This window comes from Vidua macroura, chromosome 2 (assembly GCF_024509145.1).
Source record: "Vidua macroura isolate BioBank_ID:100142 chromosome 2, ASM2450914v1, whole genome shotgun sequence".
In the NCBI taxonomy this organism is placed as follows: domain Eukaryota; kingdom Metazoa; phylum Chordata; class Aves; order Passeriformes; family Viduidae; genus Vidua; species Vidua macroura.
Genome location: NC_071572.1, coordinates 3,714,795 through 3,734,379, shown reverse-complemented (window position 1 = coordinate 3,734,379; position 19,585 = coordinate 3,714,795). Strand labels below are relative to the sequence as shown.

Here is a 19,585-nt window from a genome sequence, read left to right as displayed (position 1 = left end):
TTTCCATGAAAAATAACTGATTTAGATCGCTCTGCCAGGTGACAGGTGGCAAACACCAGGGCAGTAGAAATACAGTGGCAAAATACCAGAGTGGTTACAATAGTAGGGAACTTCTTAGCTTAGGAATGGTCACTCTATGAAAAATATTCTGCATCCTCCAGAGAAAGCATCTCAAGGTGGATTAAGGTATTTAAAGGGTAGGGCAAAACTAACATTTCTTATACAAAATTATTCATGCTTTTGTGTGTTACTGAAATAGAACTAAAGAAATAGTCCTTTAGGGCTGTACATGTAAAAATCTGGGAATATTAAACTCAGAGAATAAATCCAGCTGCACTCAGCCATCAGAGGCAGCACATCCTCAAGCAGCAGGGAAGTGAACAGGTACAGGAGCACTGCAAACCAAATGGTTTTTACCAACAACTGGATAGTCATGTGGATTCTCCCATGAAAGTTCATACAGCCATACTTATCTGAAGGCATTTTCTCTAAAATTTCTGGTTAAAACCTCCTCTGCTTTGGTTTCTGTCTTTTGCCTTTCCGAGCAGTGGTATTTCCAAGGTATTTTTTGCATATAGACTTAATTATGAGGTAAGTACAAGACCTTCACATGTGCTCTTAGCTCTGACATGGAAAATGGAAATACATTTGTTTTCTCCCTGGAGCCTCAGAGCCAAGACAAAAACTTGGCCAATAACAGAGAATGGGATTCTAAAGGAATAAACACCTTTGACAAAAGCATAAGTTACCAGCAGCCAGAAATCAATACATCCACCCAACAACCAGTTTTGCTTTGTGCCTTTATATGAAGTCTGGCTAATAATTCCATGTTTCAACTCTAAACAGCACTTTAAAGAAGATTTTCGTGTTCATTTACAAAATACTTTACTTTTCCTATCAATAAAAAGGTACCTATATTCCTTTTTCTTCCCCTGTATATTTTTAAATGCTTTTCCAAGTTGTCTTATTTCCTGAGCATTTCAGGCTGTGCTATTTAAGCTTTATGAAAGCTTCTCTTTCCTCCCTAGGCTATACCTGTCAGGTTCAGTCTGCTTATGATGGAGTGCTGGAATATGGATTCACACATTTATTTCGTGTCTCGAGATTTCCCCTCGGGGAGAGCAGAATGTTGTCAAAGAAAAAGAATAAAAACTTGGGTTTGGTAAATTAAGGTTTTTCTATTCATGAGGTCACAGTATTTTTCTTCAAGTCTGAAATCAGTTGCAATATTCTGCAGCCATTTGTTTGATTGGTGACCACTGGACTTGTACAGAAGAAAACCTGAAAGTCTGCCAAGCCAGCTCCTGAGAGCTTTTCCTTTAGTTATAGACGTATTTTGATCTATGAGCCCTGTGCTGTCTTCCAAGTGACTGCAATGGATTTGAAAGTCAGAATCAGCTGCTCATTAACAAGGCACTGAAACTCAGGAAAAAGCCAGATACAATGGGATCATCCTCCTGCAAAAAGCCTTTAGTCTTTCATTTCAATACATTCAGTGGACCTACTTTTCAAAACATTTTCAAGGTGTTGGTATTATTAGCAGCTGGAGTTTCTTTCTTCTTTCATCACCTTTCATGATGCTACTGCAGGTTTCAGAACAAAGCTGAGCTTTTTAATGTGGTTCAGAGCAAAAGGGATTAAACACGAGGAGGAGTTACCGGGGGTATTTTCAAGAAGCAATGGATGAAATGCTGGTATAGCAGATATTGTCCATAGATAAAATAGATGAGATTAAAATCACTGAAATAGAAGCAAAGCAATATTAATTTCTGGCATCTGATAGGCTGAAGAGCCCCAGCTCCCTCAGCTTTTCCTCCCAAGAGAGGATTCCCATCCTCTATAACTTGCAGCCAGCTCCCTTCCTTCAGAGACTCTGGAATTCCACAGCATCTTTTAAGGCAAGCACCAGGACAGAAACATTGAATAAACTTTCCACCAGGCATCAAAGAAACATCAGAGCTAAAATGAACACGAGCAGACCTGGAACGATTATACAGTAAAACATGATAAACAGTTTTGTTGCTATGTTGCGTAGGAGGAAACAGAGTTTATGACTGCTTCGGGCTATATTAATTTTTAACTCAGTGGTTTTACAAAACACGTAATTAAAAATGTCTCCAAAAATCAAAGTGACTCCCAATTTGTCAGCAGAGGAAGTTAAAAAGACTTCTGCCATATGCTCAAAATCCCAGTAAGAAAAGAACAGGTTTGCTTTCCTGTTAAACTCTCACAGCTATACGCAGAGGCCAGTTAATGTGCTATGAAAATCTGTACTAAATTAGTCCCCAAGGCGAGCAAACTAAGGTCAAAAGTGAACTTGCAGCCACGAGGACATTTCAAGAAGAATGTTAAATTACTGCAGCAGCTTTTTTGACTCGTTCTTCTAGCCCCTGCTGCACCCCCAAGCTTAATTTTTGCCTTTAATCTTACATTCTGTTCTTGTCTTGAAATAGCCTGACCTTTTCAGCGATGCTTTTAATTAGCACCTCAGTGTTAGGGATTGCAGCCAGGTGTTGATTAGAGAATTTTTGGGGGCAGAAGGGTTGTTTGTTTTATGGTGAGCCACAAAAAGTCCAAGATCAGGGACATGAAACTGCCAGAATGTTCTGACAAATGGGCTCTTCCAGATAATAACATCATGCTGATGCTTCACCTCAGTGCAGGGGGTCAACAAGGTACAAAGGGCTGAATCCCAGGAAAGCAGTGCCTGCAGATTTTCAACAGGATGTGTTTCTACATAAAAGAATGGGGAAAAAAGATCCAAGAGTGGAATTAAAAGAATAGAAACAGGTGGAAAGTTTTGGTAAAGTCGACAGCAGAAAAAGTCAGCACAGACTGGGTGACACACACGAAAAGTTATTTAGGATGTTCTGTATTGGCAAGGAGAGCAGCATGGAAATTTGTGCATATCCTAAGCTTTTCCTAAGCTTTGTTTTGATACCCTAAGGTGTGACAAAAGGAAATACATGTTGGTACTAAGCAACACAAAAAAGCTGTGGCTTTGCCAAGCAAGCCTTCCCTCTGCATCACCACTCCTTCTCCACACAAAGATTTCTCTTCAAGAAACATAAAGTGAATCCAACTAAACTATTTCATAAGGACCCTATTTTTTTATAGTATTCTGCTTTAATTAAAAAAAAACTCAGCTGTTTCAGCCTTAATGTGAAAAAAAAAATTACTGAAAAAATATATTTCAAAGATTTATGGAGTTTATGATCTTTCTGCAAATAAAAATGTCACTGAAAATATCTGCTTAGGGACTTGTGTTTTCCAAGCAAGGAGAGTTCCCAATCACAGCAGAATGATCAAGAGATATATCAGAATCTAAATGAAAATCCAGAATTTAAGTAGGGGTAAGAAGCAAGCAGTATGACCTCAGATGAGTGGCTACACTCTGCAGAATTTGGGATTTCAATATGATTATTTAGGTTAAGTTCTCCTTTACTGGAGATTTTTGTGTCACTTCCTCTTTTTAACGTCATGTGCCAACCTGAAACTGTGGTACTCAGCATTTCACACCCTGAAGTGTGAAAAACATCACTCTTAGCCACAACACAGGAATAATTTGGTTTAGAAATGGACAAAATAAATCATAATGCTTAAAAATAAAAATTAAGAACAGGAAATGTTACTGTGACAAAAAGATTTTGGTTGCTGAAGCTGGAAGGGATTCCTAGCCTCTAAGTAATGGGACTGGAATTTTAGCACTACTGTATTTTTTGGAATTATATATCAGAAAGCATGGAAATGAACAGCTGGGAGAGATAAAATGCACTGCTGGAGAGCCAGGCACAACTTCTATCATTTCACTCATTTCCTTCTAATTATTTCTTCTGCAAACTGGTCTGCAGCACAGACAGATGGCAAATCCCAAACCAACTCTGTGACGTCCAGGTTCACTTACATCAGTCACCTAAAGAACATCTGCAGACAGAGCTGAAGAACCCCTGACAGGAGTTTGGATAAAGCAATAAAAATTGCACAAATAAACCTTCCTCACTCATCTACTTGTGCCTCCTTTACAAGCTCCTCCACTCTTCCACACATTTTTATAGATGTGCTACTGAATATTGATGAGATGGAAGTGTCCTTCAAAGGCCACATTTAAGGGAATTGCAGCAGGTAGAGAATACCTAGCCAAGAGTTTGTTGGAATGATGGATAAATCTGATAACGTGTCTGTTACTTCTGTCTTACACATCATTGTGAGAAATCACAGACCACACTTCCTGAGCAGCCTGACAGAAAAAAAAAATATTTATCAACTTATACCTCCTCACCTATGTATCTCCTCCTCCTTGCACGCTTCTCTACTCCAAGGGAGTTTTCCACAGCCAGTTTTCTGTTTTGTTTTGCCAGGGCAGCACAATGTTGCCAGAGCAAGAGCACCAAAATCCATCTTTCCATCCTGGCTGTCAAAGCTAAATGATCCCTGGCACTCTGACAACTCCTGTAATTATCCTCATGGGTCAGACAGTTTTCTGCTTGACTGGGCTCCTGATTGTCCCTGATTTTATTAAGGCTTTCCTACAGCTATTTTAATAAATTAAAACTACGCAGGTGGGCTGAGATGAGCCGATGGGATTCTAACTGCAGTGGCTTCAAGCTGGCAGAGGGACAGAGGGACAGTGGTTTTTTGTGACTTTTTTAGTCACTGAAGGGACATGGTTATGCACATGAATGCACACTGTTACCTGAAAAGCACAGTATTATCTGTCCAAAATTAACCAGTCTCTGATAACTACAAATGGTGTTGTTTCCAGTGTAGCCATTGCCCATGTGGAACACACATTTTTATTTACATGGCTACAAAAAATGCACAAAGAGTGCTTAATCACATGATTGCCCATAGGCTTAGGGCATTTCCTTCAATTTAGCAGGTGTGATTTGTTCATTTTTGTCCAGACAGAACTTCTGGCTTGAGGTAAATGCTCAGAGTGTACACAGACAGCAGGAAATCATTCAGCACTGAGCACACTTAGAACCATGGAATGAGATGGGCTGGAAGGGACCTTAAAGCTCATCCAGTGCCACCCCTGCCATGGCAGAGACACCTCCCACTGTGCCAGGCTGCTCCAGCCCCAGTGTCCAACCTGGCCTTGGGCACTGCCAGGGATCCAGGGGCAGCCACAGCTGCTCTGGGAATTCCATCCCAGCCCCTGCCCACCCTGCCAGGGAACAATTCCCAATTCCCAATCTCCCATCCAGCCCTGCCCTCTGGCACTGGGAGCCATTCCCTGTGTCCTGTCCCTGCCTCCCCTGGAAATTGTCTCTCTCCAGCTTTCCTGGGGCTCCTCCAGGCCCTGCAAGGCCACCCTGAGCTCAGCCCAAAGCTTCTCCTGTGCAGGTGAACAATGCCAGCTGTGCCAGCCTTTCCTGCCAGCAGAGCTGCTCCAGCCCTCTGCTCATCCTGGAGCCTCCTCTGGGCTCTCTGCAGCAGCTCCAGCTCCTCCCTGGGCTGGGACAGGGCTGGGGCAGATCCCAGGATAAATTAGGAGGCATCTGATGAAATGGGCTGAAGGAATCACTGCCTGGGATAGAGGAACCTACTTAGAGTGCTGGCTTTAAATATTCTAACAGCACAAAAAAGAATTTTAGCTGTGCCCCACTTTTGCCGATGCTGGGCTGTAATTTATAAATCAGCACAGTGAGAACCTGCTGATTTTGTATTCAGATTCCATATAATGTTGTAAACTGAATATTTACACCAACACCAAATGTAATCAACATAATTAGCACAAACAGTAGCTTGCTTAATATTTAGGTTATTAGCATATTTTGAATTAAAACATTATTTCTCCAAAGACATTGTAATCACAATTTTTTATTTTTTTTCAGAGGCAGGGATTAATGGAATCTTTGAAGTTAATTTTGAAAGCAGCTGCAAGAATGCATTTCCCAAATCCTGTTAATTACCATGCCAGCCATGAGAAGTAATCCCCTTTTTTTTTTTTTTTTTTTTTTCCCTGCAGGAAATGGAAGATTTGATCCAGCATGGTTTATTTACAGGGCTAACTCAAATGTGCACAAGGAGTTGTCTTCAACTCAGCAGAATTACTTTTATGAGTGGAACTGGAACCTCAGTGTGGTACTGTAGAATTTCCCTGAATTGCATGTTGGGCTTTGTTTAGCAAAGGGCAAAGAGAGTAAAATCAACTACAAAAAAACCTTCTCACATCACTTGCCAAAAAGTGACCTCATTTCTCACTTGGACATGGGTGATACAGCCCATATCCCAATTACACTTAGGTCTCCTCTTTATCCATTTCCAAGGTGACCCAAGAGATATATTTCAATTACATAAAAATTGATTAAGCTAGATGGCATAAATAAAACCTGACTGTTTTTTATTTATCTCTATTTTATTTATATTTATCTTAAGGTGGTTTCTTCCTCTTTTTTTCCTCCTATTATTTCTTATCTACTGGTAGCATCAGACCTGGCATTACAGTTCCAAAAAGGGCATTTTTGGGCAGGAAACCTGCCTTAAGAACTCCTACTTCCCATCAGAGCCCAATCCAGCCACACCTTCCCATCCCCAAGGCCTCATTTCTTTGGAAACAATTGTTTGCAAGGTTACACAGAAAATAGGAGTACTGAAATTATTCAAGTTAAAAATAACCCTTCAGCAGAGCTGTGTTGAAAACAATCATTGAAATGATCCAGCTAAAAAAAGAAATACATATTTCAGCTGTTTCTGTTGATCATTTCAGTCGTGTAGTTTATGTCTCTGATTGACAAACAATTGTACCAGGGCAACCTAAACTATCAGCCTTGGTCCCCTGTGTGAGAAATACAGGCAGGGCACCTGATTAGGAACAAGAGAACCTTGGGGATCTGGAAACAGCTTTTGGATACAGACAATATCCTGGGTATCCTTTCATATCAGCATCCCCAGACAGGAAGAGTGTCCTAAGCCAATTAAGAGGTCAGAGTCCCTGCCTAGGCATAATATAACTGATTATGGATAGTGGTTTTGTAGCAAAAAATTTACTTTATATTTTATTCCTCCGAGCCCTTCTGAAGTTTTGGGTAATGCAATTTGCTGAGCTCTAAACCCAGCTGTAATTGAGTTAGTCTTCAAGGGCCAGCTTGGATTATTCACAGCGAAAATCGGCGCTGACAAATTGCTTCATCTGTGATCATATTGGCTGTCATTATTAAAACAAGCTGCTTCTTCCCAGACCTTCTCAGACTGTAAAAATTCTGGCACTTGTTTTTTTCTGTTAGCATGTTTTTATTTCCAGTTGTACAATTAAAAAAAAAAAATGTTCTTACTTCCCTGCTGTCTCCCTACATATTTCAGAGGTAAACAGGTATTATCACAGTCAGTTAGACTGCTCTAGTAACTGGGCCAGCCAGGATTTTCCAAAAATATTCATTATGGCAGTTTCAAGCCACCATGCAAAGGAACTTTCTGCCTTCAGCCTCGGGCAAAGCCTTTGATTTGCAAGACAAGAGCAAGACCAAGTGGCAGGGATATTTCTGCATCACTTACTCCACTGCTCCACCAACCCCTGGAAGCCAGTCTGGTCACAGGGAGCAACTGGGAGCAGCCCCCAGGCATCTGCTGGGATGGCAGGGACTTCTCCAGGGTCACTCCAGCGCCAGGGTCACTCCTGCCCAGGGGGGTGACACAAAGCTGGCACCCCTGGCTCCGTGCCACGGGCACATCCCTGCCAGGGGGAGCCAGGATGGGCTGCTGGAGCTGCCCTTGACATGGGGCATCGCTCAACAGAGGATTTGCCCAGCATTGTTCCAATCTGGATCGGGAATGACACGCTGAGAGCTTTAGAGGAGCTGCTTTGTTAAGGGGGGGATGTGGTTCAGAGCAGAGCTCTTGGCACTGGGAGGAAAAACCATGGCCAAGGGATTAGGAACAACCCTGCCACAGTGAAAGGAAAACGGGCAGGATGAGGCACAAGGTCACCTTGATGGCCACAAATCAGGGACAGCAATCAAATAAGCTCATATGTAGCAAGCAGCAGACAAGTCAGGTCACTGCCTCTGTCCAAGAGATAAGACAGAAAATTGGGATTTCCACAAATCAGAAACTCTGAGGACCCTACAGCTGCTCAGGGAAATTGTTGCTGTGATCCATTTCATTGCTAACAGCAGCAGAGAAGATAAGAAAGCAATTTTCACAGAAAAGCTGTAAGAGTTCCCAGGTTCCCTGGCCCCAGCAGAGACAGACCAGGTTACCTGCCCTAAGACCAAATCTGCCCTGTGAGGGTGGGGAGGCCCTGGCACTGGCTGGCCAGAGAATCTGTGGATGCCCCATCCCTGGAAGTGTCTAAGGATAAGTGGGACAGGGCTTGGAGCAACCTGGGATAGTGAAAGCTGTCCCTGCCCAAGGCAGGGTTGGAATGACAAGATCTTTAAGGTCCTTTCCAACCCAAACCACTGTGTGATTCTATAAAATGTGTTTTCCAATTCAAGTTCAATGAAAACTTGCAAGTTTCTCCATGTAATCCTCTATCATTCCCTCTGTCTTCAGTCTCACATTATGAACCAGGCTCCATTCTGCACTTTGTGCCTTGCATGTGAAATAGAAGAAAAAACATTTACACCTCATTCACACATGAACATGGCAAAACATCAGTGCTCCTACAAGGAAAGTCATGCATTTTGGTAATAGTCTCCCATACTTATCCTATGACTTGAGAGAAAATAGGTTCCTTAGAAGTTCCATGCAGAAAGCAGATTTAGATCCAGCTGTGCTGCCTGACACACTGCAGTCAGACAAAAACATCTATTAAAGACTTACATGGCATGACTGCAAAAGCTATTGCTAGAATTCAGGTAATTTGCAATTTGGGTTCTCTGCAATTCACAATATTAAGGTGGAAGCTTTGCTACCAATGTTCCCACACCTGCAGATCCATCCCCTAAGTCCAGTTCCAGGATGGAAGCGCACAAAGCTTTTGATCCACAGAAGGAATACAAAGCAATGCTCAGAATAAAAGCCCTGTGAGAAAGAGAGGAGCTCCTGTAATCTATCCTGAGAGGTTCATTCAGCTTGCTTTGGGTGTTAGTGCTCTTCAGTAGCTTGCAAAATATGCTGAAGGAAAGAAGTGATAACTAGCCAAGTCTGACTGGCAAATTAAAATTGGCATCAAGCTGGCCTGCCTTAGGCATTTGGCTGCCCTGCTTAAACTGCAGCACATGTGTGCTGGCACATGCACTCTCAAATGTGCCAAGCCAACAATATGTTTGCTCTCTTCCAGGGGTGTGTATCTGTCAGCTCTGACTGCAGCAGTGATATGTGTGAAGCAGCCATGAAGCCACATGGCTCATTTCCCCCCCCCATGTCATCTGCCTGCCCAGCCATCCTTCCTCCTCCTTCCTTCCCATCAACTTAATGCCTCTAATTTCTGGCAGTTTATCTTCTGCCTCCCTTGACCTCACATTTTATAAGTACTCTTTTGGAATTCCAAGAAACAGATTTCCTCCTGGAACACTACAGTAAAAAGTTAAAATAAAAAGTCATTATTCAGAGCATTTCCATTAATGTCAAAATTATGTGCTTTACAATCAACATGCAGAGTATTCAGTATTTTAATACAAGGGTAATTTAATGCTGGCTATTGCAAAGAAAAGTCTGTTCCCTCCAAGAGAAAAAGAAAGATCCCCAAGAGAAAAAAGAACCCCATTTCTTGAAACATTAGGGCTAGAGAATGAAAATCACTAAAATTCAAATGGAGAACACACTTGTGATTTTTATAAGGGTTATTTTTCTGCCTCTGTACCCTCTCACCTAAACTTGGACTTCAGCCTTTTAAAATGTGTTTTCATATTTACCTAGTCATTGTACCCTGATACTCACCTGGCCAAACCAACCTCACCCTGCTGCCTGCTGAGGCAAACATTTCATGGGAAAATGCTATGATGTCTGTGAAAACCATTCTCACAAATCACTGGTCTTCCTTCACGTCCTGAGTGTCACTAGGAAAAGGTCTAATATCCTCAAAATCTTCAAGAAATCACTTTTGTCCTCAGATCTATTAATTTTTGCTTCACCTGCTGTTACACACTTGCATTTTGGGAAAAAGACTGTTCAGATCATGGTAGCTGCTGGGTACCAAGGCTGATTTTGTTGGTCACAGTGGACACATGGAGATGCAAAAACCATCCCCAGATATTAGCAGTGGGTGCTGTCAGCCTCCCAACACTCTGCCCAGGGATTTTGAAGCTGTGCAGACCCCAAGTCTTCTTTTAAGATCTCTTCCATACCCTGATTCACTCCAGAGGAGCTTGTGAACTCTTGTCAAGCTGATGTAGCAGGATATGGATTTGTCCCATTTCCAGGGTCAGCCCTGGTCAGAGCTGGCTTGGGCATGTCTGAACTCTGCTCCATCATTCCCAAAAAAGGGGCAGCCAAAATCCCTACAAATCCATCCACATCAGTGTGTGCAGCCAGCCAGAATACCCAAAGGGATCTCTCCCTTTTATTTTAGGAGACTCCTGTTGTGCAGTGATCCAACATGAACCTCCAAAGCCCTGCTCACTCCTTCCAAGTTTAAACCATCATAACCTGACCACACTTCAGGTTTCTCTGGTTCTACTGCTGCAGCTTTCCACTTCTGTGGCAACCCACCAAGAATCCAACTGCCAGCCAAGAAACACCAGGTAAGGCTGGTGACAAAGCAGCTCAGCAGGCATTTGGACACTCAGACTCAATGTTAAAGAGATTAAATACGCACCTCCAAACTTTTTGGCAGAGCTAGAGTCTGCATTTCCACCCTTCTCACCAGCTCCCTGTCTCAGCCCAGGGATCTCTGAGGTCTCCAAGGTCAGTGAGAAGGATACCAGTTTTTTTACTTTCTTCTTTTTCCTTTTGTTTCTTACTTTCATCTCTCACAAAAGAGCTCTCTAACATCATTCTGTCTACTGTTACAGCACTCACAGTGTCAGCTACACCACTGGTTAAGGTCATATTTCATGCACTCTAGACTAAGGTGATAATGCAAGAACATTCAGTATCTATAAAGTAATACTTTTCTCTTTAAGAGGAAAGACAGTTCAGCTGTAACTAATATTCAAGTCATGTAGGCACACAATTTTCATTTCTTCTCTGACTAAACTTGTGCTTCTCCCTCCAAATTCCATGCTAGTACATAAATAAGGCTTTATGCCTCTTGGTATCAACTGATGATGTGAGACAGCACCAGCCAAAGACCTGCCCTGTGAGACACTTGCCCAATTTACCTCTAAGTAGACTTAGTGTGAGGAAACAGACATGGAGAGTGGGGATAAACTGCACCCCCAAATCCTGTCATTTATAATGTTTCACAACTGATTTCCTTTGCAGTTGGCTTGCCATTTATTTTGCTAATAAGACTAATGTTTATAGTCTGCCTTCCACCTCTTTTTTATAAGAGAACAAGAGATTGGTTTTCTGAATTAAAATTAGAGGACAAAGTTTAAAAGGGATTATTTATGATTTGACCTAGTTTATAGGTATCTGCCATATTTTTTTTTAATTTATTTAGAAACCCAATATCCAAACAACTGAAGAAAAAGAAGAGCTTTCATTAGAAAGAAGGGGAATGTATGTTTATCTTCATGAGATGATCCTGTGCCTTGCAGAGAACGTGGGACATGGCTCAGGGAATTGAAGGCTCTGTTATCAATGAGAGGCTGAAGGAAGGCATTGCTTTCCCCTATCCTCTTTCAGGGTGTCTCAGGATTGACATACCCAGTGTTTAGCCCACTCTGTTACAAGCTCTTCCATAGCTGACTTAGAGGCAAAACATCCAAACACATTTTCCAAGCCATCCCTACAAAAAACTGAGACAGACAAGAGCAAATGGCTGTTTGGAAATAAAATATTTTATTCAAATTAAAAAAAAATGCAACAACAACAAAATCAAAATCAGAAAGCTTTAATGGAAATGCCACTGCTGTCCCTGCTGAAGTTAACTGCTACTTCACACCACATTTCATCGCTAGCATGATCTAGATAATGTAATAACTGTTGGATGATGACTCCTATAAGCTTGCCAATTCATTACAAATTTAGGGATATTGGACTGGAAACTAATATTCCTTTGCAATCTGAAATTATATTGTACTGTCAAGTCCTGCAGCATGAAGGCTGGAGTAAGTTACTCTTTTACAAGGAAACGTGATATCAAAGCACACTATTAAAGCTAAATGTCCTTTTTTAGTGTGTTGCCTGAATCTGCTGGCATTCTATACATGGCAAGAAAACCCGTGAGCTTCTGCCAGTGTCATCAAATTAAGATCAATTTCCAACATCACTTCTAAGTGCTATTTTAGAAGATGCTTGATCCCACTGAAACCACACTGATGGAAAGAGTAGGCAAAGTGACAGATGTAAAACTTATTGTTCTCCCTTCTTCCTCCTCTTTTGAGCTGCAATTTACCACTCAGCTAATAAATAGATGTGAGTTAAAATTAAAAACTGATGTTCATGTGCTTATCGATCCCACCCCCATCCTGTAACAGCTGCAGAATTTCCTCCTCCTCTCTGCCATGTTCTTGCTGGGGTTTTTAGAGCTGCAGTTTTTGTACCTATTGTGGGTATGATAAAGCAAATAATTAACAATTAGAGTCATGGCACTATCTGAAAAATGCAACCAGAAGGGCTCCCCAAGGTGAGGGGCTGGCTCAGACACTCACCAGGACTGGAAGTACCAGAGCAGAGAACAGGAGCTCCTCGAACAAATACGGTGTGTTCTTCCCTTACAAGCAGCAGTTCTCAGGCTTAGTGCCATCAGGATTATGGTTGTATAATCCTCCCTTGTGTCTATGTGGTTCCAAGATGCTAAATACCATTTCAATGGAATGGTTTCAAGGGAATTCAGGAGAACAACCCAGGAAAGAACCTCAGTTTTACCTTTTAACCACCTGAAGCAGTTTCAGCCCAAAACCACCACTTACACCTAACATTTCACACAATCCCTGTCCTTCTCCAACAGCCTCCTGCTGGACACACCTGTCCAGAGGGACGGGGACATGTTCCAGGTTCTCCCTCAACTCTGGGGGAAAAGGACACTCTCTCCAAGCCTGCTTGCTGTGGGACATGCCCAAACCATGGGGTATCACTTGTCTGGAAAGCAGAGGCTGCCTTGCTGGTGGTTGTCTTACGGACACACCCCAGGCACTGGTGAAGCTCCTTTCTCAGAAGAACATCTTTGACCCCAGAGTTATCCCATGTCAGCCTGCATCTTTGCAGAGCTGGCTGCTTGGACACCTCCCAGTGAGGGTGGCCTGAGCTCCAAAGCAAAGATTCAGCTTTCCAGGCTGCAGAGCAGAGCTGTCTGCATGAGCACACCCACCAGGACAGCTCATCCCCCAGGAACACCCTGCACCTCCCAGTTACAGGACACACAAACACCCTCCATGACCCTTTTGAAGGTGGGCACAGCACAGCAGGGGCTGCAGGATTCCAAAGCCAACCTAAGGCAAAAGGAAAGAGCCTGGTGTAGCTCAAAGAAGCAAGATCTGGTGATCTTTGCTTTCAAAGCCTGACCAAAAATTCTGCATTTATGCAGAGATCAAGTCCCCAGCTCCTCACCTTCCCAAGTAAGACAGTCAGACCCTAACAGCTCTCTGAATTTCATGTGCCCACTTGCTTGACAGCTGTTTCCAAAGGAAAGCCAGAACATTCTTGCTGCTGTCTGGTAACCAGGCTGATTCTCAAATATAAAAGGCTGCTGGCTCAAAGTACACACCACTCAAGGGGCGCACATCAGCACCTTGGCAATCAGTGCAGCACTTCACTCACATAGCACAAGGCTCTTCCAGTGCACGTTCTTCAATCATAGGTGCCTCAGGCAATCAAAAAGAGATTTCCCAAATGGCTCTCCTAAAGTCACACACCTAAATAACACCTATGAAAGCTGAGCTTGTCCCCTACACCTGTAACACCACTCTGATGCTTTAAAATCAAAAGGAAATAGATGCATCCAAGGCAATCTCTGCTGGAGACTCCTCATCCCTGAGCCACTGGAGCAGCACCCAGGGCTGTGAGACCACATTGTTTAAATGCTCTCCTTCCTAAGCCCAGAGCTGATTCCTGATGACAACCATGAACATTCCACACAGAAGGCAAGAGTGAACGTCATAAAAACATCTGTGTGATTGAATGCTTCTTGTGAAGCCTCATGGCAGGGGAATACCACGACCCACCATCATCTGCAACATGTCAGGACAGTTAAATGACTGACCAGGTGACAGGATTCCCTGTGGTGAACCGAGTTTATGGCAGATGCGAGTCCAGAGGCTCACTGGTACCACTGCTGACTGTGAATAAACATTTGGCATTGGTCTGTGGGCACATTACCCAAGATCTCCTCCCCCAGTCCAGCCTGTGTGACTGGAAATCTTTAATGGAAGCCAGGCTGCATCTCATGGCTGCTCATTGACAGCAGCTGATACTTTTCAGCACAGCTCTCCTCTCCAGGCTCATTAAAAACAACAGAGAACAGCCACAGACCTACAGAAAAGGCTCCCCAGTTATTTTGAGGACAGACTTTCACAGGTAAAAATGCATTTCAATGTACACTGACATTCCCAAGGAATTCCCATACAGCTAAGGGACATGCCTGCCACTAAAGCAAGCAGCAGGAAGCATAAATCACAATTTGCAAAGCCACTAGGTCAACTCCTACACCTCACATTCCCACTGACTACTTATAGGACCAGACTTCTGCCCAGCAAAAGGAACTCATTAAACACATTTTCAGACAAATGCTGCAGAGAAAGTAATGTAATGTCCTTCCTGCAGAAAAGGTCTTTATCCTTCCTGAAAAAAATATAAGATAGATGCTAGAAAATAGAGAAGTAATACAGTCAGATGAATAACTGCTTCATTTTCAGCTTTTTCTTCCAGGAGACTGGTGATCACAAAATGGTTTGGGTTAGAAGGGACCACTTTAAAGATCATCTTTTTCCACACCTTCCACTATCCCCGGTTGTTCAGAGATACATCCAACCTCTCCTTGAGCACTTCAGGGATCCAGGGGTAGCCACAGGTGCTCTGCACAACCTGTTGAAGTGCCTCACCACACTCATAAATCACCTAAATCACTGCCCATAAACAGGGAAGAAGTTAATTTTGCTTGAAGCAGTAAAATGAGAATGAATGCAAAGTCTCAGTAAATAACTCGGGGAGATGAAAGCTCCTCTTAGAGATTTCTGTGACCGCATTTCCAGCACTGCTCAAATCCAGGCAATTGGTAACATAAAGCAAAAAAAAAAAAAAAAAAAAAAAACCCACAAAAAACAAACAAACAAAATTCCCACTTTCCCAACACTGTTGTATGTGGGATAATCTATTAAATGCTCTAATTGAGCCTCTTTTTAATCACCCTATCCACAATTTTTTTTTAGCAGATTAAGCCAAAAAATTAAAATATCTTTCAATTACAGCACTGCAAGTTAAAATCACTGAGACCCCCCCGCCCCCAACCAGCAAACAATTATCCAAGAGCTTCCCTTCTGCTCAGGGGTTTTTGCCTCATTTTTTAAACAATCTTTTGCAGTGAGGTGGTTTGGGGTGGTGTAGTTGCTCTCCTCTGCCTTTCGGGGAAGAGCTGACAAAAAGGAACAGCAGGGAGGCTTTTCTTCAGCGGAGCTGAGAGTCATTAACTCCCCGGTTTTGTCAGGGGAATGACAGCAGCACTGAAGACACCGAGTGCAGTGCTCAGTGTCACAGGCACAGGACGCAGCTCTGCACCAGGGAAACATCTCCCAGCTCCCGGGGTTTGCCAGGAATACAGCTCTGTCAGGCACAAACAAATGCACTGGGAACACAGAACCCCTGTGCTGGTAGCAGGGAGGATCTTTAGCTTCACTGTGTCTCTTTAAAACCAAAAGGCAATCAGTCTAATTTAAATTATGAAAGGTAATTACTGAACAAATAGAACCCAGCACAAAGCTGGGACAAGAATGCCTCATATACTTATAGCAGATACAGCAGCACCACTCCTCTCCATAGGATTTTCCCCCAAATTATTAAATTTAAAGTCAATTTTAGTGCTGCTGCATCTCACAGCACACTTCAGCCAACCTGGGCAGCAAAGGCACAGTGGCTTAAACAAACAAAAAAAAAAAAAGGCAACAAAACCCCAAACAAACACTGCATGAACTCCAGCCAGGTGATAGAAATACAGGCAGCAGCAGAGGAGAGGTCTTGAAGAGATCCCTGTGCCTGATCCCTGCAGGCAGCAGAGATGAGGATTTCCTCTGCTCTCCCCACCTGACATGACCTGAAAGCCAAAATGTGAGCTGCTCCTCCTCACTGATCCCTGCACCACAGACAGGCTGCTCCTGCTTTCCATCTCTGGTTTACACCTCGTGGAAAATCACAGCTGAGTGTAACACCTGCACAGCGAACAGTCACAGCTTATCCCGTGTCATTCTCAATTTTGCTTCTAAAAAAGGAAAATCCCATTTGTTAACGGAGTAGCAGGTGTTTTGTAACAAACAGCCTCCAAAAATAGGTGCTGGGTTACAGGTACCTCTGCTGATTCCCAAAGAATGAGCTGAATAGAAAGAAGGTTAGTCATTCTGTCTAACAGTGCATTTAACTAAAAAAAATTCTAGTTTGAGCTTTTCCACTGCAGAGAAAAAAAAAAAAAAAAAAGGCAAGCAAAAAAACTCCACAAGCACAAAATTTCAGCTGATTTATTTACAAGGGTACAAGCGATCCTTACATGTTTGGCACTATTTACATTTTTTTCGCCTCGATTGTAATCCTCCTCAGGACGCTACTCACAAAGTTTACATCAGCACCCAACCAAAAACAGAGCGGTTTTTTCCATGACCTCTAGCAGGCAACTTTCTCACAACTTAACTAAACCCGCCTTCACACACCGGAAAGCTCCGGGTGGGCAGAGAAATGAGAAATTACCGCGGATCTGTAATTAGGGCAGGTATGAGAAATTACCGCGGATCTGTAATTAGGGCAGGTATGAGAAATTACCGCGGATCTGTAATTAGGAATCTCCACCGGCGCGCCTGGTCCTTCACGGGGCAAAACCTTGGGCTTGCCTTGTGCTCTGCACGCACACACCTGAGGGGACGCGTGTAAGGGGAGATGCTGAGATCCCCTCCCGGGACGCGCCTCTCGCCCGCGGAGAGGCGAAGGTGACACCTGACCCTCCGTGCTGTCCCGCCCCGTTCCCGCTCAGCCCGGCTCACCTCGCTCATGTCGCGACAGTGACGGTGACAGTGGCAGCGGCCCCGCCGGCGCTCAGCGCTCCCGCCGCCCCGCGACGCGCGTTAAGAAGCGGCGCCGCGCGCCCGGCCCGGCCCGCGCCAGCCAATCAGCGCCGCGCGCGCGCGCGGGCCCCACCCAATCCCCGCGCTCCCCGCGTCCCGAGAGCGCGCGGCGCCCCCTGGCGGCCCTCAGAGCCCTCACGGGCCGGGAGCGCTCCCCGCGTCCTCCTCCTCATCATCATCCTCCTTTTTTTTTTTTCTTTTTTTTTTTTTGTTTGTTTGTTTGTTTGTTTTCCCTCCTTTTCTCCCTCCTTTTCTTCCTCCTCCTCCCCCTTCCCCCCAGCACTTCCCCGAGTGCTCGGCACCCTGCGCGCCACTCTGGGGTGGCTTCGGGCATCCCCCACAGGGGAGAGACACGAACTCCAGGTGTGCTGGAGGCAGCCTGGCAGTGGGGAATTATTGCGGCAGATGGGGTGAATAAATTAAGTGGTGAACGGTTTTGGATTTTTACGGTGAGGGGGGTGAGGCAGTGGAACAGGTTGGCCGGGGAGGTTGTGGATGCCTCAAGCCTGGCTCTGTTCAAAGCCAGGTCGGAGCCTTGAGCAGCCTGGAATGCTGGAAGGTGTCCCGTGGCAGAGGGGTTGGGGCCAGATGATCTTTAAGATCCTTTTCTAACCCCTTAACGTTCTGCAATCCTATAAACCAGGCAGAGAATCACTGCTCTGCCCACCCCTGGCTTTCCTCTCGGTCTCATCAGTCTTGCTGCCATTCCTGTTAAAATATACAGCATTTCTTCCACAGATACAAGGAAAACAGCCCTTTCTATCATTTCTCTGAGTGGTTAATTAAAGCAGGACTTTGGGATGTGTGCTGTTGTGCTCCAGCATCCGTCTTTTGATGGAGCACAATTGCTATATTTGGCAATACACACTCAGATTGTCTGACTCACTTATCTGTGAAGAAATATAGGTTCAATTAGCTCTGGGAATGCACTTAACTCCCTCAAATTTTTCTCAAATCAATAAAAAAGTTAAAGTATTATATTGGAGAGCCCAAGAAGCTTGACAAGCCCTCCCACTTCCAGGGACTACCTTGCAGCAGCCTCATCTCTTCGCCAACATCTGTCTTCAGGGCCAGCATTAATAGAGGCAGGGAAATAAATTTGATGAGAAACCACATTTTCCCTTGGAGCTGGAGAGGCAGGAGAGGCTGGGCTCCTTCATCTGAGGCTGAGGAGGCTCCACGGGCAGTGGAACCAGGGGTGTGTATCCTGGGAATATTTTAGGGATGCTGGCCAAATATGTAGGGATGGGATCGGGACAGCTGGAGCTGAATTTGGCACGGGATGTGAAAAATAATAAGGGCTTCTACAAGTGTGTCAGCCAGAAACGGAGGAGAAAAGAAAATTTACCCTTCTGGGAAACAAAACAGGAAATCTGAGGTACTGAACACAATTTTTGCCTCTTTCATCATACCACTATTCCCAGGACCTCCACCAGCATCTGGCATTTTTTAAAATTAACATGAATTGTCCCGGTTTTTGTTGTGAGTGGCCCAAGCAGGCAACAAACACGGTAAGAGTTCATTGCATGAGCAGCTTCAGGAGCTGCCCTGTGAGGACCCAGAATAAAGATGATGAAGTTTAGCCCCTGAAGAAGCTGTGTTTCGTGTGACATCATTTTCCAGTGAAGAGCAATTGTGCGTGTATTGCATTAGTATTCCTGTTCTGACAGGAGTGCCACTGGTCTGTCAGCTTATGGGTACAAGGCACAATGCTAACATAAATTATTAACAGAGTATTGCTGATCAAAGGGCTCCCAATCCCATGGGAAGAGACACAGACCGCTGAGAGGAAATCTCTTCTGGTTCCTTTGACTCTGAGAGGAATCACGTCAGTCTCGCTCTTCACCATCAAAATAAATGTGTCAAATCCAAGCAGAAAATCTCCTGGTGATAATTCAGGCTGTGTGCCCCGAGAAGCAGGTTAGCAGAGAAAGCTCTTTGCACTAAATGCTGCAGGAGAACATACAAAATTCTTATTTTCTGATCTGTTTGGAGGAGTTCACAGTTTCAAGAGAGGCACCCTGGAGGGCACGCTGAGCTGTCTCTGGGAGCTGGCACTCTGGAAACACAGTACGCAGCCTGGTGCCTCTTCTAGGGGAACGATGCTGAGGTGACAGTGCCCTCCAAGCAGTGACTCTGCTCTGAGGACAACTTGCACATTTTGTGGCATGCAGACACAGTAAAAGGTGCATTATCTGCCCGCAGACAGGTTCTTGAGTGAGCACAGAACTCCCCTCTCCCAGGGAAAGCCTTTGACCTGCAGAGATGCATCTGTTCTCTCTCTCCCTCTAAATCTTGTTCCTTGCCTACCAGCTTTGCATGTCATACACTGC

The 19,585-nt window shown here is 44.1% G+C and overlaps 1 protein-coding gene and 1 long non-coding RNA gene across 2 annotated transcripts in view; both read right to left on the bottom strand.

The window, feature by feature from the left end:
- Positions 1–17,275, bottom strand: part of PCP4 (Purkinje cell protein 4) — a 48,170-nt gene extending 30,895 nt beyond the window's left edge. Inside the window, exon 1 of the mRNA XM_053971897.1 lies at positions 17,172–17,275. Within this exon, the coding sequence (XP_053827872.1) occupies positions 17,172–17,180 (9 nt within the window). The 5' untranslated portion in view covers positions 17,181–17,275. The remainder of the gene's footprint in view (positions 1–17,171) is intronic.
- LOC128804266 (uncharacterized) lies at positions 11,869–13,230 on the bottom strand. Its single transcript, XR_008435985.1, has 2 exons — positions 12,645–13,230; positions 11,869–12,536 (listed from the first exon to the last, which is right to left on the bottom strand). It is a non-coding gene; the product is annotated as an uncharacterized LOC128804266 (long non-coding RNA).
- Positions 17,276–19,585: the final 2,310 nt, after the last annotated feature.